General features: G+C 47.6%; 1 protein-coding gene across 1 annotated transcript in view; it reads left to right on the forward strand.

Annotated features, from left to right (window-relative positions):
- Positions 1 to 18,892, forward strand: part of THSD7A (thrombospondin type 1 domain containing 7A) — a 322,453-nt gene that overhangs the window by 179,618 nt on the left and 123,943 nt on the right. The window contains exon 2 of the mRNA XM_088453107.1: positions 4,144 to 4,975. Within this exon, the coding sequence (XP_088309233.1) occupies positions 4,144 to 4,975 (832 nt within the window). The remainder of the gene's footprint in view (positions 1 to 4,143; positions 4,976 to 18,892) is intronic.

Genomic DNA, 18,892 nt, shown 5'->3' on the forward strand with positions numbered 1-18,892 from the left:
CACCCCCGGCACGCACTCCAAAGGGGGCGTGCTGTCACTCACCATCGACAGCACGCCCCCTTTGTAGCGAGACCCATAGCGACGGCTTGCCCGTCGCTATCCGGGTCTCGCGCATGCGCAAGACAGAGCCGGGTCCGTCGTGCGCATGCGCACTGGGCCAACATCGACCCGCTTGCGAGTGCTCAACGCTCGCGAGCGGGTCTGTATCAGGCCCACAGTTCAACTGCGATAGTATGCTAATCCATTGCGATCGCTATGCCGTCTCAGCACAACAGAACGACGTCCACTTTACCTTACACACATCAATAATCCTTAGCAAGACTGTGAAACCATCGATAACATTGAGTACCATCGCAGCCTCACACACACAAGCCAAGATCTGACCTTACTTAGAAATTGCTAACTTCATCGCACGCTGTCAGGCCTCAGGCTGCGTACGGCATCGCAGTGGATAATTCATGTACGCCTCAGTAACCGGTGTTGAAACGCACTGGCACGCCTGCATTTTGCTGACCGCGCCCTGTCACCGCCCACAAAGGGAACTTCCTGTCGATCACTCTGTGGTGGGTGCTGCACAACTGCTACGATCGCAGTCCCAGTCTCAGTGACCGTTTCGCACACTGTAATGCATACACATGTGCAGAGCGCAACAATCGGCCGATTGGGTGCTTATTGGCAACTGCGATCCTTGCTCCATCAGGCCCGCAGTGTACTACAGATGCTGAGCTGCGGCTTTAACCGCACAGGAATTCGTTTTAAACACGTACAAAGTGGCAGATGAAGTAGAACGGACCTTGGCGCGAGGAAAAATCTGCGCCCACTGCATCGTATCGCCTCCTATACATGTTCAGGCTCAGTCACACCCAGATGTACAAAAGTCGCACATCAAACTGATCAGTGTTATCTAGCGGAGCAGTTTTGACGCATTATGTATGTTTATAAGCACATAAACCTTCTATAGGATGAGGTTGTGTCATGTGTGCAAACCACTTACCCTTACTAAAGTAGATAAAGACACTGAGACGTAGATTTGGCAGATAACTTGATGGCGATTAATTATTTAATTTAAGGATGTATGGTGGCAAAGAAAGGACGGGCAGAAATCAGCCAAATCTGCAGTGCCCACACACAAACAACAACAGGCATAGCAGGCGTAGATCGCCCAGAGTGCATGAACATAACAATATACACCATATAAGCAACAAAAGGTATCACTCACCCTTTACCCTGACCACTTGGGTGGTGATACTGCCCCCCGTTAGGTTGGTACAGCCAACTACCAGTCAATGAAGGGAGCACCTCAACTAAATAATTGTACCCGGACTGGTGACCTGCCGTTCTTTCCCACCACGCTAAAGCCAAATACACAACAGAACAGCCAAAATTTAAGAGGAGGGAGGGTGGGAAATCTGGAAACAAAGAGGCTTTGGCCCACACTTCTAGCCCCGTATATAATATCCCTATTAAAAACCTGCCCTTGCTTGCCATAGGCTACCTACAACCAGTGATTTGCATACATGCCGGCCCCCATCCTAGAGGTTTAAAAACACCTCTTTTCTTATGCAATCATTCGGTTTCTCTTTTGAGAAAGACACACAGCACAGCCGATTCGCCCAGGACCTGGCACGCTGAGAGGGGCTAATTGCCCAGGACTGAAGCCACAGTTATGAGGACACATCTGTAGTTTGATAAAATTCCAAAGAATCCAGGTTCTTCTAAAGTAATCTCATTTCATATAGGGGTCTACTAGCATTCGGCTACATCTTCAGCAAAACAAGCTGGTCAGGTGTGGGCAGGACTCCTCAATGGAAGGGTCACTGTACGTGACATGAGAAGTTCTGCCCTCATTATTTGGAAAGTGGTGCAAGTACGGTAAGTGGGCATGGGGGAAGGAGGACATCACATGAATTATCTGCAGGAAGGGAGTTAGGGAAAGAGAGAATTTACACTACAAAGTTAATTAAATCCAGTTTGAAGCTACAGTATATCTTTATTGATGTATCTATCATGGAGTAATTAGAACGGAGAACCTACATACAATTGAAAGTGTCAATAGACTAATCATCTACTGTACATCTTATTAGTGCATGCAAATAAAGACATTAACATGTTGAAAAGAGGAGCTACAAGGCTATGTTTTGGCTGATATATACATAGTATATACTTTATTATAATATGTTGATACTTAGTTCAGTTTTTAGAATACATATCTGCTTGCACCCTGGCTCATTTTCAAAGAGGGGAAGTCAGTTACTGGTGATATGCCGCCAAGCATTGCCACGATGCCCGATTGCGGACTGGTATTAACTGGTATTCCTGAGCTTCGCAAGTTTTCCTGCACACCTCTACGGGGCTCGAGCCAAAATATTTAGCCGAATTGAGTTCCCCCAACTATGTCTCAATGGCAGAGGAAAATCCCCTTCTTGCGCTTGTCCTGTACTAACAGCATGCTATTTCATAAGGAGATTAAGGCCCGTACATTGGCGTAAATTCACCACAGACGCCCGGAGGCAAGTTATAATTTGGTGTCCCCCCTGTCACAGCCGCTGACACTGTAATGTAGCAATTGGCATACAGACAGGCTCTAGATAGACAAAGGCAGCAGCTGATGGTCTGATATGGAGCTCTAGACTAGTGTATGGTGGCTTCTCAGGTGCCGGGAAGGGGTGCCATGTATTGGGCGGCCTAAGTAGGGTGAATATGTTGTGGACAATGGAGGAGGTGCCCCTTCAGACCTGGAGCCCAGCGGCAGGCGCCTCCATTGTCTCCCATAGTTCTGCCCCTGGGCCCGTATTCAATTAGAGGCGAAAAGTCAAACAAGTTTTGCCTGTCCGACTTTCCGCCTCCTTACCTGTTTCAGAGGCAAAAACTTTTCGTGCGTGCCCCTGCTTTTCGCCCTATTTAATTCCTAAACAGGCGAAAACGTAAAGCGTCGAATGCTGAACAGGCGGAAAGTACTGTCAGAAGTGGGGAAATCAGTCTGTACCCCAAAAAAAGTAGCATTAACATAGGGAATCAATGTAGATGTGTACTAATAGCCCTAATAAAAGTGTTTGGGGTACTTAAGATGTTTAAATTGCTTCTTATTAGCGTCTTTGCATAAGTGGTGAAGAATGGCATAAAGCAGTATTTTTTGGTGAAAATAAGTAGTCCTGTCACATTTTGGGAACTTGAAAATGGGTGCTAGCATATTTTTATGTCTCTAAAGTGAACTTTTAAAAAACGTAAAAAACGCACCTGCGGCATGCACCTGCAATCCTAAAAACACCTGACCCATCCTTGCAGACCCCCAAGAAGTCTATTTCGCTAGTTTTTTATGCTTGTCCCCCCACTTTTTACTTTTTCGCCCCAACACTAAAAGTACTTTTTTGGGGTGTTCTTAGTTTTTTTTTCTCTTCCAGATTTGTCCTTTGGGGGACTGTGCCAAGGGTTGTGTGTCGTTTCCCCACGTTTGCACCCAAAAATAAAGATTTTGCACTTCTATTCACCTGCTATTCTTAGGAGAAACTTTTTGGCCTATTACATTGCATTGAGTTTCCGCTGAGGCGAATTCTGGCTGGAATTTAATGGGGGGATAAGTTCCGAACAGACGAAAAGCGGCAATAGGCAAAACTTTTTTGCCGATTACGGCTTTTCGCCTCTAATTGAATACGGCCCTAAGTAGGTTCACCCCAAGGCTGGGCTGTGACTCGCTACCCACATTCCAGCCAAGGATTGTACAGTGTGTACATTTTGAATAACAATCAGGGTAACAAAAAAATCCCATTTATCAGCAATGTATAAATTTTTCTTAATGAATTGAATATTTTGTCAGACCAGATGGGACAAGTCATAGGAGTAAATTTACTAAAGTGAGAGTTTATAGAAGTGAGTTTTAGAAGTGATGTTGCCCATAGCAACCAATCAGATTCTAGCTATTATCTTCCAGAAGGTGCTAGTTAAATGTTAAGTAGAATCTGATTGGTTGCTATGGGCAACATCACTTCTAAAACTCACTTCTAAAAACTCTCACTTTAGTAAATTTACCCCATAATATATTATTTATATGTATTTATGGATATTATATTTGTAATAATGAAATGCTGTGCCATGATATTGTATGTATAATTTTAGATGAGTACTATTTGTATTTATTTTTTTCAGGTCCCTGGGGCCGATGTATGGGAGATGAATGTGGACCCGGTGGCATTCAGACGAGGGCGGTGTGGTGTGCCCACATCGAGGGATGGACCACCCTCCCCACGAACTGTAAACAGACTGACAGACCTGAGAACCAGCAAAACTGTTTCAGGGTTTGTGACTGGCATAAAGAGCTGTACGACTGGCAGCTGGGTAGCTGGAATCAGTGTACGCCAGTCACCTCAAGGGTGTCCGAAAAGCCATCGGAGTGCACAAAAGGCGAGGAAGGGGTTCAGTCGAGAGAGGTCATCTGTCTACAGAAAGCGACGGAAGCAGGAGCAGACGACAGTATATGTGAATACTTTGAACCCAAACCCCGGCTAGAACAAGGATGTCTCATTCCCTGTCCTCAGGATTGTATTGTGTCGGAGTTCTCTTCTTGGTCGGAATGCTCCAAGTCTTGCGGCAATGGATTACAACACCGGACGCGGCATGTGGTGGCTGTGGCACAGTTTGGCGGCTCGGCCTGCCCCAACCTGACGGAGTTTCAGGTCTGTCAAACGTCTCCATGTGAAGGCGAAGAGAATATGTACAGCCTAAACGTGGGGCCCTGGAGCTCCTGCTCATTACCTCTTTCTAGACACGTGAGGCAAGCCGGAAAGAGGGGGAAAAATAGGGAACGGGCAAAAGAGAGGGACAAAGCCGTGAAGGACCCTGAGGCCAGAGAACTGATTAAGAAGAAGAGGAACCGCAACAGAAAAAATCGTCAGGAGAACAGATACTGGGATATACAAATTGGGTATCAGACGCGGCTCGTCACCTGTATGCACAAAAACGGAAAGACTGCTGCGCTAAGGTAATGTGTTATCTTTGCAGTTTTACAGGCACCTATGCCCACAATGCACAACGTATATACAGTATATAATGCTCAGATGTAGCATGCACGGTTCCGTCTAATCCTATCTCTTTGCTGCAGGTCTCTGTAACAGTAGAGTGTGATGGAGTTTGTTTTTGTTTTCTCTGCATGTAAAAGGTTTATAAAGGATTCAAGGCGTTTCCTGTGGAGTAAAGAAAGCAGTCTGTGCCTCATTCAGAGGCGGTCGTTAGTTGCAATCGGTCGCTCTGAATCAGGGCGGCCGCTTGCATCCTGAATGGCCGCCTCCTTGTGGATCGTTAAGCTGTTACCACCCACAGCTTAACGACCGACCAGGTTGATGGTCGCGATGGTGATCATCGGGGCTTACGACGAGACCCTAAGGTTGGGTCTGGGCACTCGTAAGCCCCAGGGAGCTTTCTGCTCTGATGGAGCAGGCAGCTCCCCACTGACATCACTGATGATGTCAGTGCGGCCGCCCACAAAACGGTAGGCGTTCGTAAAGGAACGCCTCCGTTTTGGAAACCACCACCCCCCCCCCGGGCCCGCCTACCAAACGGGGGAAGCTGTCGATCTACATCGAGTTTCTCTGTCGCTCCAGGGCTTGCGCATGTGCAGTGCGGCCACTGTGCGTGCGCAGGCCAAACCATTGAGTCGGTTACGAGCACATCGGCGCTCGCGACTGACTCTGAATGAGGTCATCTGTGCTTTGCGTATTATAGTAAATAATGTCATTCTGCACCATTGCATGTCTTACCTCACTGCCATGAATCAGTACAGCATGCATGCTTATGCAATGAGGGGGCGTGGCTGAGTCACAAAGGAGGTGTGCCTAATGCTCATCACTGGCTAGACTGCCCTTTTCTCACCCCTCAACCCCTTCAAATACCTATTAATTTCTGCATGCACCAGGAGCAAGTGTACGCTGCCACCATTTAAACGATACATACCACCTCACCTAACCTTCCCAGTAACGGTCACAAAATTCAGCAGGAAGATATAATTTACTATGGTCTGTCCCGTCTCCAACATGCATGCGCAGTGGGAGCCGCACACCACCCATCCAACAGCTCCCACTGCGAGGGGCAGAGCCTAGCAGGAGAGGAGGAAGGTGGCAGGACGGAGCGTAGCAGGAAGTAGGGATGGCCATCGGTATGGTTACCATCAATGGTAAAAATAGAAAGTGGCCATTGATGGTAACCAACTATGCAATGGATGACCATCGATGTCTTCACCAACCCAATGGTCATCTCTGCCCGTGGGCCAATCAGAACCGGGGGGCGTGGCTTCACGGGTGTTAGGGGCGGGGCAATGCTCCGTGTCCTGACAACTTGTAAAAGAAAAAACGATTCAGTTATGTTTTTTTCCATCGATGGAGGGAAACCATCTGGTTCTCCCCCATCGATGGGAAAAACATTCAACATTGGCCATAACCCATCGATGATTACAAATCATCGATGGTCGATGGCCATCCTTAGCAGGCAATTCAAAGTGGAGGACGGATGGGACGGGGCGGGGCAGTACTTACCAGCTGACAGCGGAACAGAGTGGGGGAGATAGTGCAGACACTGAGGAGCACTGGCAATGCTGGGTCCCTTTACTACTATATATATATTTTTTTTACAAGAGTAACTTTTTTTTTCTTTTGATTTTGGAATTTTGTTACCTGTATACAGACGCTCGGCCTATAACAAACAGCACGGCAGCTTCTATTTATGATTGTTCACCACTAATAACTTTATAATCATAAGTTGTACAGAACATTTAAAGAAAAAAAAATACTTACTGAATGCTATGGTACTGTATATCTCCCTTTCTATATTGAACACAATGGAACTTCCCAATGAAATTGTTTATAAATAGTACATTAAAATGTACAGGCCCTCTGACTCTCGGAGATCCCCATAACATCAATTGTTGAAACAGGTCTACGATACCATTAGGACTATACAATCATTTGATGTCTACTTAAGCGAAGACGTTTTAATTCTAAACTAATATCTATTTCGGGAATTATCCACCTTTATTCTCAAAATGGAAAATTGTTCATGTTTTTAAGCTCAATTGGCTGAACGATAAAATTAAAAAAAGGACCAATTACCCTAATAGGTCCCACATCCCATATAATTACCCAACAACTGGTAATTGGTTAGACTTATCATGGTAGATTAACAGTACTGAGGGAACTGAAATGTAAATATACATCTTAATTGTAGTAAATTATTCTTATCGTTAATCAGGTTTTAAGCTGGCTGATTGGCTGCAATGTGTAAACCAGCAGCCGTGAGGCAGCATCGCACAAATGATACGTATAAATATCGATTCTTCCGTCACTGAGGGACAACCATGTCGTGTAAACTTTTGGGAAATTTTGCCTTTGAACTTGTTACTAGTAGTTTTGTTTGACTCTTGCACAAACGTAAAACATCACAGTGGATTTCTGATATGAAAAGGAATAGTGAGATCAAAATAAAATGTAACTTTCTATTGTCTTTAAAGCATTTTTGTAAGCTCAACCTTTCTGGCCTGTGAGCCTGAATCGCTAAGGATCGCTATTCTGCTTATACGCACGTAACGCAGTTGCTAATATCAGCGGGGATATGGCAAATGTTTGCATTCGCATTGCGATCGCAGCCTGACATTAGGACGCCCAGTTCCTCTTACTCACATCCGTATACTTTGTCAACATAGCAAAATCATCGGTAACATTGAGTAAAATCGGACCCATACGCACAGTTACGGCAGGTCAGACCTCACCCAGGAATTGCTTACTTCAGCGCACGCTATGAGGCCACAGACGGCATCTGGTATCGCAGGGGATAATTTATACACGCCCCTGCAATGGCGTTGAAACACACTGGCACGCCTGTGTTTGGCCGACCTCCCTCCCCCTGGTCACCACCCACAAATGGCACATTCTGTCAATCACTCTGCCATGGGACTGCGTATACTTTGCAATCGAAGTGGCTAGTTCGCGCACGAGCACTGCGATGCATACACATCCACATCACGCAACAATCGGCTGATTGCGTGGGTTTAAGCAACTGCGTTCCCTGCTGAATCAGGCCCTGTACCTGTTGGGAGTTTGCTGTCAAAATGTTTAGGATTGGGAGGTTTTGTCCTTTCAGCTAAACAATATGCATTTCAGACAATGGGGGCATGCTACTACTCGTACATTGCCCAGATTCCCCGCAACCACCACTTCTCACCCCCAAGCACCAGTCCCTTCCCCCGTACCAGGATAGCACTCAATAGGAGATTTCTCACACATGTTGGGACTCAGGGATAGAGTCCTCAAACTGGTATGCAGTCGGGAAGCCGGGGGACCTAATCCCGACAGCTGGCTTCCCGACTGTCATATCCCGGTAAGGGTCTAAAGACAGGCGTCGATATGCCGACGCCTGTCATTAGACATATGCCGGGAGCCCGACGCCCAGCATCCCGATCGAAGGGACGCCGGGTGCCGAGCGCAGATAGCCACAGGGTGGGTGGAGGGCTAGGTTTAGTATTCCCGGGAGGGACTTAGGGTTAGGCACCCCCCCCGGGAGGTTAGGTTTAGGCTAGGGGAAGGGGGGGTTAGCGTTAGGCACCCCGAGGGGGACTTAGGGTAATAGGGCCCATACACCTAAACGACCAGCAGAAGATCAGATGAATGATACGATTTCCCTACGATTCCCCGGAGCTCCCTGCAGCATGTTTGTTGTTTTTCTAGCACAGGATCAGTCGTAAGATCGATCCTTTGTCTCACAGGGCTCATCAGGGAAACAGTCATTGAAATGACTTGAAATGCCACACGATGGATCGCATGAACAAAATAAACGGCATGATCCTCATACGGATACGACGGGCAAGATGTGCTGCACATATGATCAGAAGACACGATTGTACAAACAGCGGGAGCATGCATCGGATCGTAAGTTACTAAAAAAAGACACGATTTGCACAAGATCCATCTTATGATTGCTTGAAAATCGTGTAATCGTCCAGAAATCGTGTAGGTGTATGGGGGCTATTAGGCAACCCCCCGGGGGACTTAGGTTTAGGCGGCGGGGAAGGGGTGGTTAGGTTTAGGCACTTAGAAGGGGGGTTAGGGTTAGGCACAGGGGGGGTTGGTTAGGGTTAGGCACCCCTAAGGGAGGGTTAGGGGGTAAAATTAGGTTAGTTAGTACTTAGCTTTAGGATGATCGGGATTTCCTCCTCTGCCGGGATGCCACTGTCGGGATTCATACTGATTCCCTCAAACAAGTACTTCTCCACTTAAATAGGGAAAGTTGGGACCTATAAAAATATTACACATTTCGACCTAACAAGTTGAATTCACCGTGCTTTTTCTTTAATCACCATGAGCTTACATAAAAATTATCTCCAGTTGCAGAAGTACAGATGATCTATTCACAACTGAACAGTATATAATTTCTGAAGTAACTGAACATGTAACAGGTGTAAAAAAAACAAACAACGCCAGCATGCCAAAGATGCGAAGATTATTTGACGAGGAAAAAAAAATGTTTAACCAAAAACTTGGCACATCTCTGATATGTAACGAATTTGTACAGTCCTCACCATTAAAGTAATTCATTCTTATTCAAAGTTAGCGTAGAAGAGAATTCCGCTCAAGAGTAAATGTTTATTAGATGACATAAACTGTACAAAGTTTTACTTAGCTTCGGGCTGAGGTTGCCACAAACCTGGCATTACCCACAGAGGCCGGTAAGTAGCTTACCCCCCCCCCCCCGCTTTGCCCCCTAACCCTCCCCCGGTGGTGCCGAGCCTTAATATCCCCCCTGTGGTGCCTGAACCTAATTCCCCCTCCCCACAGCCTACCCCTAACTCTCCCCGGGTGGTGCCTAGGATGCAGGAAGGGAGGGTTAAGGGGTGAATGGGGGAGGGTTAGGATACTTACGGAGCCCCTGTCTGGATTCTTAGCATCAGGATGCTGCTGTCGGTCTTTTGACCGCCAACATCCCGACTGACGTTCTCCCATATCACACACCCCCATGGTAGTACTAGAAAGGATGGCAATACTGGGCCTTTGCAGCCGTAGGGGCTGATTCTGAGTAAAGCAATATATAGTTGTGTCCTCATTAGGGATGTGCAGGCTCGGTTTTACCCGGATTTACTTGGTTCTTATCGCCACTTTACCGCAAATTCGGATTTATTATATTGGCTATCCAAAACACATGATAGGCGATAGCCAATAAAATGCCTTTTAAAGATCCGAGTAAATCCAAGTAAAACCGAACCCGCTCACCCCTAGTCCTCATACACCTAGGGGTGAATTTACTAAGCGTTGTGTCATATACATGTGCATATACTATCCGTTAGTTTTCAGTGACATGTCAAAATCGACGTCTATGTTGGTTACGTTTTTTGATTGTAAATTCCGTTGGTTTTTTCCTTTCTGACTGTAAATTGAGAGCAAATAGAAATAAAAAAATCCACCACAAATCAACCAATAATTCCAGTTGCTTTGCCATTGGTCAAACCATACCACATGCAATTTTTACCTCACTATCCCCTTATAAAAACAGACAGACCGACCAAAGCACATGTGAGGGTCTAGTTTGGAGTGAGCTGGTGATAGGAGAGGTGAGAAATTAGTTAGGAGACAATTGAATTGATTTATGAAAGCCATATCCAGAATCCCCTGTATAAACAGAAAAAATAAAACCATTTACATTAATACCTATTTATACAACATTAACATTTCCAAAATCTATTCTAGGTGACTTACCCAGCAGCCATCCCTCTGACATTTGACCCTCCTCAAACTTTGCATTGAGGGATGGCCATACTGAGGATATAGGCATCATGGCAGGAACCAGGATAGCCAGCTGGGCATGGTGGCTGTTGATATAAAGATAAACCCTATTGCTTCGTGGTCTCAGTGTCAGAGTTCAGCCGGGGATCGGCCGTCCCTTACCGTCCCGCCGGCTTCTTCTGACTTCCCGAGCAGTCAGGCGGCTGGTGCGGCGATGTGGGAGGTGCTGAGCATTCTCCCTGATGCTGGTGTCTCGGGCGGCCTGGTGCGCGGGGATCGGAGTTCCCGTCATGGGCGCCGCCATGACACTTCCTTCTCTGACTATCTTTCCTTCCCTGACAGTCTGGCCGGTCAGCTGACGCTGTGGACCAATCAGTGGGCTTCCAGGGGTATATATCCGGCTCCTGTGTATCAGGTAGTTGCCTGAACAACCATTGTCGCTGCTAGTGCTACTAGTGGTCTCTCGTTCCAGGTTCCCTTGCTTCCAGTGATCTATTCCTGTGTGCAGCTATACCATTCATCTCACCAGTGCGTTACCACCTCAGCCTGTGTGCAGCTATATCGTCCATCTCACCAGTGCTTTACCATCTCAGCCTGTGTGCAGCTATATCATTCATCTCATCAGTGCTTTACCATCTCAGCCTGTGTACAGCTATTCCATTCATCTCATCAGTGCTTTACCATCTCAGCCTGTGTGCAGCTGTATCATTCATCTCATCAGTGCTTTACCATCTCAGCCTGTGTGCAGCTGTATCATTCATCTCATCAGTGCTTTACCATCTCAGCCTGTGTGCAGCTATATCATTCATCTCATCAGTGCTTTACCATCTCAGCCTGTGTGCAGCTATTCCATTCATCTCATCGGTGCTTTACCATCTCAGCCTGTGTGCAGCTGTATCATTCATCTCATCAGTGCTTTACCATCTCAGCCTGTGTGCAGCTGTATCATTCATCTCATCAGTGCTTTACCATCTCAGCCTGTGTACAGCTGTATCATTCATCTCATCAGTGCTTTACCATCTCAGCCTGTGTGCAGCTATATCATTCATCTCATCAGTGTTTTACCATCACAGCCTGTGTGCAGCTATATCATTCATCTCATCAGTGCTTTACCACCTCAGCCTGTGTGCAGCTATATCATTCATCTCATCAGTGCGTTACCACCTCGCCTGTGTGCAGTATACCTCCATTCCACCAGTGCGTTACCACCGCCGCCTGTGTGCAGTATACTATCCATTTCACCAGTGCTTTACTATAACAGCCTGAGTGTAGTTATACGTACCCACCTCTCCAGCATCATAATCTCTGGCTGGCTCCAGTACCACTACCCACCTCGTTACTGGACTCTGTGGTCCCTACCTACGTGTTACAGTATTGCACCGTGGTGCACTCTTTCTAACCGGCAACCCGGTAGAGTGTGTCCGCAGTGCACACTTCCTTGTAGCTCAAGTACAGTGTCCCTACGTGGCCCCTTTGGGCCACGAGTGTTTTTCTCTCCTTTTTCCCTCAGGCTTTGGTCACCTAGTCAAAGGACCGCGACCTGCTTACGAGGTGCAGCTCAAGCCCATATCCCGATTGGTGGGGTCACTGGCGAGCACCACCTCGTGGGTTAGATTCCGCACCTTTGACTAGGTCTCGCCAACGACCAAGACCCGTGGATGCGGAGGTCGTACATTCAGGCCCCTCGCCTCCATTTCCTCCCGCAGCCTCAGGCCTCAGCTTCCAGAAAACCGCCTCCCAGCGTGACAGTTTGTTCAGGCCAAATGGAAGCTACAGGCTACCCAGGTACTGGGAATCTCCAGGAGCTAACGGCTCGCATGGATAACCAAGAGGCGGTTACAGCAGCATGTGGCCCATTACCTACAGGAATTATCTGGTCAGCTCCTGTCTATTCAGAACACTCTGGCAGCTATGTCTCATGCTCCACCTTCTGTCGCTCCGACGGTTTCTCCTGTATTACCTTCGGGGGTCGTTCCTCAAAAATCCCGTTTGCACTTGGCTACTCCCGAGAGGTTCGATGGTACTCCTCAACGATGTCGTGGTTTCATAAACCAGTGTGAGATCCAGTTCGAATGCCTACCCTAGAATTTCCCTACCTCCCGGTCTAAGGTGGCCTATGTAATTTCATTACTAACCGGGGCAGCTCTGGATTGGGTCTCCCCCTTGTGGGAACGAGCAGATCCGCTCATATCTAGCTATGAAGAGTTCGTGGCAGCTTTCAAAAGGATCTTCGATGAACCCGGGAGATCTGTCTCTGCTTCTTCAGATTTGCTTCGTGTCCGTCAGGGTACCCGGTCCGTCGGGCAATATGTAGTACAATTTCAAACCCTGGCGTCCGAACTAAAATGGAATGAGGAAGCACTTAAGGCAGCCTTCCTACATGGCTTATCTGAGAGGATGAAGGATGAATTGGCTTCTAGGGATTTACCTCCCACCTTCTCGGATGTTATATCCCTCTGTATAAAGATTGACCTTCGCTATAGAGAGCGGTGGGGAAATAGGGGGCGTGGAGATAGTCCTCGGGATCGCCCATCCTTGGGAGGTCATTCCTCTCCTTCCTTCTCTAGCAGGGAGGAGCCGATGCAAATTAACAGATCCCGGTTAAGTACCGCCGAACGGAACCGGCGTTTTCAAAATAAATTGTGCTTGTATTGTGCTGCTCCGGAGCACACATTAAGGAATTGTCCTGTATTGACGGGAAACGCGAAACCCTAATTGATGTTGGGAGCATGCAATTGGGGGTTATTTCTGACTCCTCCCAAATAAATGACAGTTTATTGCCTGTGTCGCTCTCCTACCAGTCCAGGACAAGGATGGTTAAAGCCCTTGTGGATTCTGGAGCTGCCGGCAGTTTTATTTCTAAGTCACTGGTTCAGACCCTAGGCATTGCGGTGGTTCCATTGCCAAACAGATTACTGCTCTCTGGTGTAGATGGCAAGACCTTGCTAGGGAGATCCATTTCCTCAAAAACCCTGCCAGTGTTCCTCTGGATTGGATGTCTGCACCAGGAGACTAATGAATTTTTTGTTCTTCCCGACTCAGCCTATGAACTAGTTTTAGGCCTAGCCTGGCTACAAAAGCACAATCCTACCTTTGAGTGGTCCAGTATGCAGATTTTATCGTGGGGTCCAAGTTGTTTCCATGGATATCTCATCCAAGTACTCCCTGTCCGCACTAACGCGGTGTCCTCCAGTGGAAATATAAGCTTCCCCCCGTCTGACAAGCCCAAGTGTTTCTCTGTTCCCGGTCTACCAGCAGTTTATCAAGATTTTGCCGATGTATTTTGCGAACAGGCTGCGGATAAACTTCCACCTCATCGTTCCTGGGACTGTGGTATTGAGCTCCTGCCAGGGAAGAACCCTCCTCGGGGTCGAACCTACCCATTATCAGTTCCTGAAACAGCCGCTATGGCGGCATATATAAAGGAGAATCTAGCTAAGGGGTTTATCCGGCCCTCCACTTCTCCAGCAGGGGCGGGGGGTTTTTTTGTTAGCAAGAAGGACGGCGGGCTTCAGCCTTGTATTGACTACTGGGGTCTCAACCACATTACTGTAAAGAATCGATATCCTCTGCCTCTGATTCTGGAGCTTTTTGATAAAGTTCGCGGGGCGTCTTTGTTCACCAAACTTGATCTGTGGGGTGCGTATAATTTAATACGTATTAAAGCTGGAGATGAGTGGAAGACCACTTTTAACACCAGAGACGGCCACTTCGAATATCTCGTCAAGCCCTTCGGACTCTGCAACTCCCCAGCGATATTTCAGGGTTATGTGATCGAGATCTTCCGGGATGTCCTCTACAGTTTTGTTATAGTCTATTTGGATGATATTCTAATTTTTTCCAAAAATTTGCAAGATCATCGCCAGCATGTCCGCAAAGTCTTGTCACGCCTCCGGAAGCATCATCTTTATGGAAAAATATCCAAGTGCCTTTTCGAACAAACCTCGGTACCCTTCCTAGGGCACATAATTTCTGGAAAGACCCTCCGGATGGATCCGGAGAAGTTAAAAGCCATTTCTGACTGGCCGTTACCAAAATCCTTGAAGGCTACTCAACGCTTCTTGGGTTTTTCAAACTATTACCGGCGGTTTATACCAAATTTCTCCACACTGGTGTCTCCTATCACAAATCTCACAAACAAGGGTGCCAATCCCATTCGCTGGCCAGGTACTGACATCCAAGCCTTCCAAAAATTAAAAGAAGCCTTCTCCACTGCACCTATCCTGTGCCAACCCCAATTGGACAAACCGTTTACAGTTGAGGTAGTTGCTTCTTCAGTAGGGGTAGGGGCAGTACTGTCTCAAATCTCAAGTAATGGAAAGTACCATCCCTGTAGGTATTTTTCTCGTAAGTTTTCCATTGCCGAAAAGAACTACGGAATTGGTGACCAGGAACTACTAGCAATGCGGTTAGCTTTAATGGAATGGCGGCATTTGTTGGAAGCGGCCAACTTTCCAGTTACTGTGATCACAGATCATAAAAACTTAATCTACCTCCAAACGCCTCACCGTCTAAATGCTAGACAGGCCCGTTGGTCCTTGTTCTTTTCAAGATTTAATTTAAAACTTCAATTTCGTCCTGGCAGTCTAAACAGAAAAGCTGACGCCCTCTCACGGTCTTTCTTGTCCAGCACTCAGGAAGAGGATCATCAACATTCCCGACCAATTTTAGATCCTGTAGTCTTCACCTCTACTCAAATGTTGACTCCTCCCCCAGGGAAAATTTTTGTGACCCCAGAACTACGGGGAAAATTATTAACTTGGGCTCATAGCTCTATGTTTGCTGGCCATTCTGGTATCCTCAAGACTTACAAGTTCCTTCAGCGTTCCTATTGGTGGCCCACAATGAAAGGGGATATTCGAGAATTTATTCTTTCATGTGTAAAATGCGCTCAGCATAAGACTCCCCACAAGAAGGCAGCAGGTCTCCTGCGACCCCTGTCCATTCCTAATACTCCTTGGACCCATATATCCATGGATTTCATCTCTGAACTACCATGCTCCCAAGAATACAATACCATATGGGTAGTGGTGGATCGCTTTTCTAAGATGGCACACTTTCTTCCATTGATGGGTCTCCCTTCTGCTCCTCAGTTGGCAAGAGTCTTTGTTAAGGAAATATTCAGGTTGCATGGACTTCCTAAAGAGATCATTTCCGACCGCGGAGTTCAAATCGTAGCTACATTTTGGAGAGCCTTATGTAGCACTTGTGGAACCAAGTTAAAATTTTCTTCAGCCTACCATCCACAAACTAATGGGCAAACCGAAAGAGTTAACCAAGAGCTGGAGACTTTCATAAGACTCTTCGTTTCCTCCTCACAAGATAACTGGCTGGATCTATTACCTTAGGCAGAATTTTCACACAACTTCAAATATCACACTTCCTCCAAAGCCACTCCTTTTTTACAGTGTTTGGGAGACATCCTCGAGTCCCAGATTTTCTAAATTTGCCTACAGTAGAGGTCCCTGCAGTTTCTGAATTGGTGGAGTCTTTCGCAACCGTTTGGAAGAGGGTTCATTCCTCTCTGAAGCAGTCGTCCAAGAACTACAAAAAATTTGCAGATAGACGACGTGTCGCTGTTCCACTGCTGAGAGTTGGAGATATAGTCTGGGTATCCTCCAGGAACATCCGATTGAAAGTACCCAGTATGAAGCTAGCCCCACGCTTCATTGGTCCTTACCGTGTTCGCAAGGTCATCAACCCAGTCGTGTATAAGTTGGAACTCCCTCCTCAACTAAGAATATCCAATACCTTTCACATTTCTTTGCTGCGTCCTCTAGTGCTGAATCGTTTTCAAACTTCTGCTCCCAAGTTACCTCAAGTGCAAACTTCTCAAAGTACAGAGTTCGAGGTAGGGAGGATTTTGGACTCTCAATTTACCAAATCTAACAACCTCCAATATCTCATTGACTGGAAAGGGTACGGTCCAGAAGAAATGGCATGGATCAGAGCCACAGACGTTCATGCGCCTCAAATGGTTCGAGCCTTCCATATTAGATTTCCTGGTAAACCTGGTGGGTGTCCAGTGTCCACCCTGAAAGGGGGGGGTACTGTCAGAGTTCAGCCGGGGATCGGCCGTCCCTTACCGTCCCGCCGGCTTCCTCTGACTTCCCGGGCAGTCGGGCGGCTGGTGCGGCGACGAGGGAGGTGCTGAGCATTCTCCCTGATGCTGGTGTCTCGGGCGGCCTGGTGCGTGGGGATCGGAGTTCCTGTCATGGGCGCCGCCATGACACTTCCTTCTCTGACTATCCTTCCTTCCCTGACAGTCTGGCCGGTCAGCTGACGCTGTGGACCAATCAGTGGGCTTCCAGGGGTATATATCCGGCTCCTGTGTATCAGGTAGTTGCCTGAACAACCATTGTCGCTGCTAGTGTTACTAGTGGTCTCTCGTTCCAGGCTCCCTTGCTTCCAGTGATCTATTCCTGTGTGCAGCTATATCATTCATCTCATCAGTGCGTTACCACCTCGCCTGTATGCAGTATACTATGCATTCCACCAGTGCATTACCACCGCCGCCTGTGTGCAGTATACTATCCATTTCACCAGTGCTTTACCATCACAGCCTGAGTGGAGAGATTACCCACCTCTCCAGCGTCATAATCTCTGGCTGGCTCCAGTACCACTACCCACCTCGTTACTGGACTCTGTGGTCCCTACCTACGTGTTACAGTATTGCACCGTGGTGCACTCTTTCTAACCGGCAACCCGGTAGAGTGTGTCCGCAGTGCACAATTCCTTGTACCTCAAGTACAGTGTCCCTACGTACCCCTTACTGGCACAGACCCTTTGGGCCACGAGTGTTCGTCTCTCCTTTTTCCTGCAGGCTTTGGTCACCTAGTCAAAGGACTGCGACCTGCTTACGAGGTGCAGCTCAAGCCCATATCCCGATTGGTGGGGTCACTGGCGAACACCATCTCGTGGGTTAGATTCCGCACCTTTGACTAGGTCTCGCCAACGACCAAGACCCGTGGATGCGGAGGTCGTACATTCAGGCCCCTCGCCTCCATTTCCTCCCGCAGCCTCAGGCCTCAGCTTCCAGAAAACCGCCTCCCACCGTGACACTCAGCCCTATATGTCTGAGATCTATAGCTCCCAGGACATTAGGCAAGCCTGCAAGACTGCAGAAGCTACCCTTACTTCAGGCCACTGTGACTCCTGGCTTGTAAAGCAGATTTAGGTATTGCTGAGGAGGATGAGGACTACCTTCACCTGGATCAGATGCCTACTAAACGTTGGCTATGCCAAGCACTTTACCAGAAACTGGCTGAAAGGAGCCAGTGTCAAAAAAATGCAGAGCACACAGCAGCTTGTGCAGGCCTGATACAGCACGTGACCCTGCGGTGCCTGGTTCAAGTTGAGTCTTGACAAGGTCAGCATCATAATGTTGGAGTGGTTGAGGCGGAACATCTGTATGACCTCAAAGCAGACAATGCATTGAGATGTAATCGCGCATGGAAGAACCTAGGCCTGCGTAGGCTCTGGTGTAACTCTTGAAGCTGTTGTTGTTTCTCTGATTGTGTCTCCTGGTTCCTCAGTCAGGTGGTTGTGTGCATACCTCAGGAAAGTGCTGAGCATCGAATAGCCGTATTGCCTACAGCCACAGTGCACCACATGGTTGTGTCCCTTACTATAGACATCATGATTAACTTTTCACCAATAGAACGTGGTTTGGATGTTAAACCCTGTCTGTTGGTCATCTTTTATTTAGTTGGGTTGTCCGCAGGTATTTGGTCGAATTTAGGAGCTGATTCAGACCCGCTCGCTAGGATGCTTTAGCTCGTAGCTGGCCGATTGTTGCTTTCTGCGCATGCGTACACAGCGCGAACCACTGCAAGAGATCGGGAAGCGTTCGCTCGCTGCGCATAGACAGCCCAGCAGAGTGAGTGATCGGAGAAGCCGTTTGTGGGTGGTGACAGGGGCTGGCCACTTGAAACGGGGGAGTGGAGGTGTGAATACAGGCGTGCCTGAGCATCTTAACACCGTTTAAGAGGTGTGCATAATTAACAGGCAGCGTCATAGTACACGTCACCTGGTTGTATTTCACACTGCAGTGATCGCAGTGCTTGCGGCAGGGTATCGTCGACCTCAAGCATTGCGATCGCATCCAATGGTGCTCGATGTACCAATGGTTTCATGCA

This window comes from Taudactylus pleione, unplaced genomic scaffold (genome assembly GCF_031769625.1).
Source record: "Taudactylus pleione unplaced genomic scaffold, aTauple2 ptg000571l, whole genome shotgun sequence".
NCBI lineage: Eukaryota > Metazoa > Chordata > Amphibia > Anura > Myobatrachidae > Taudactylus > Taudactylus pleione.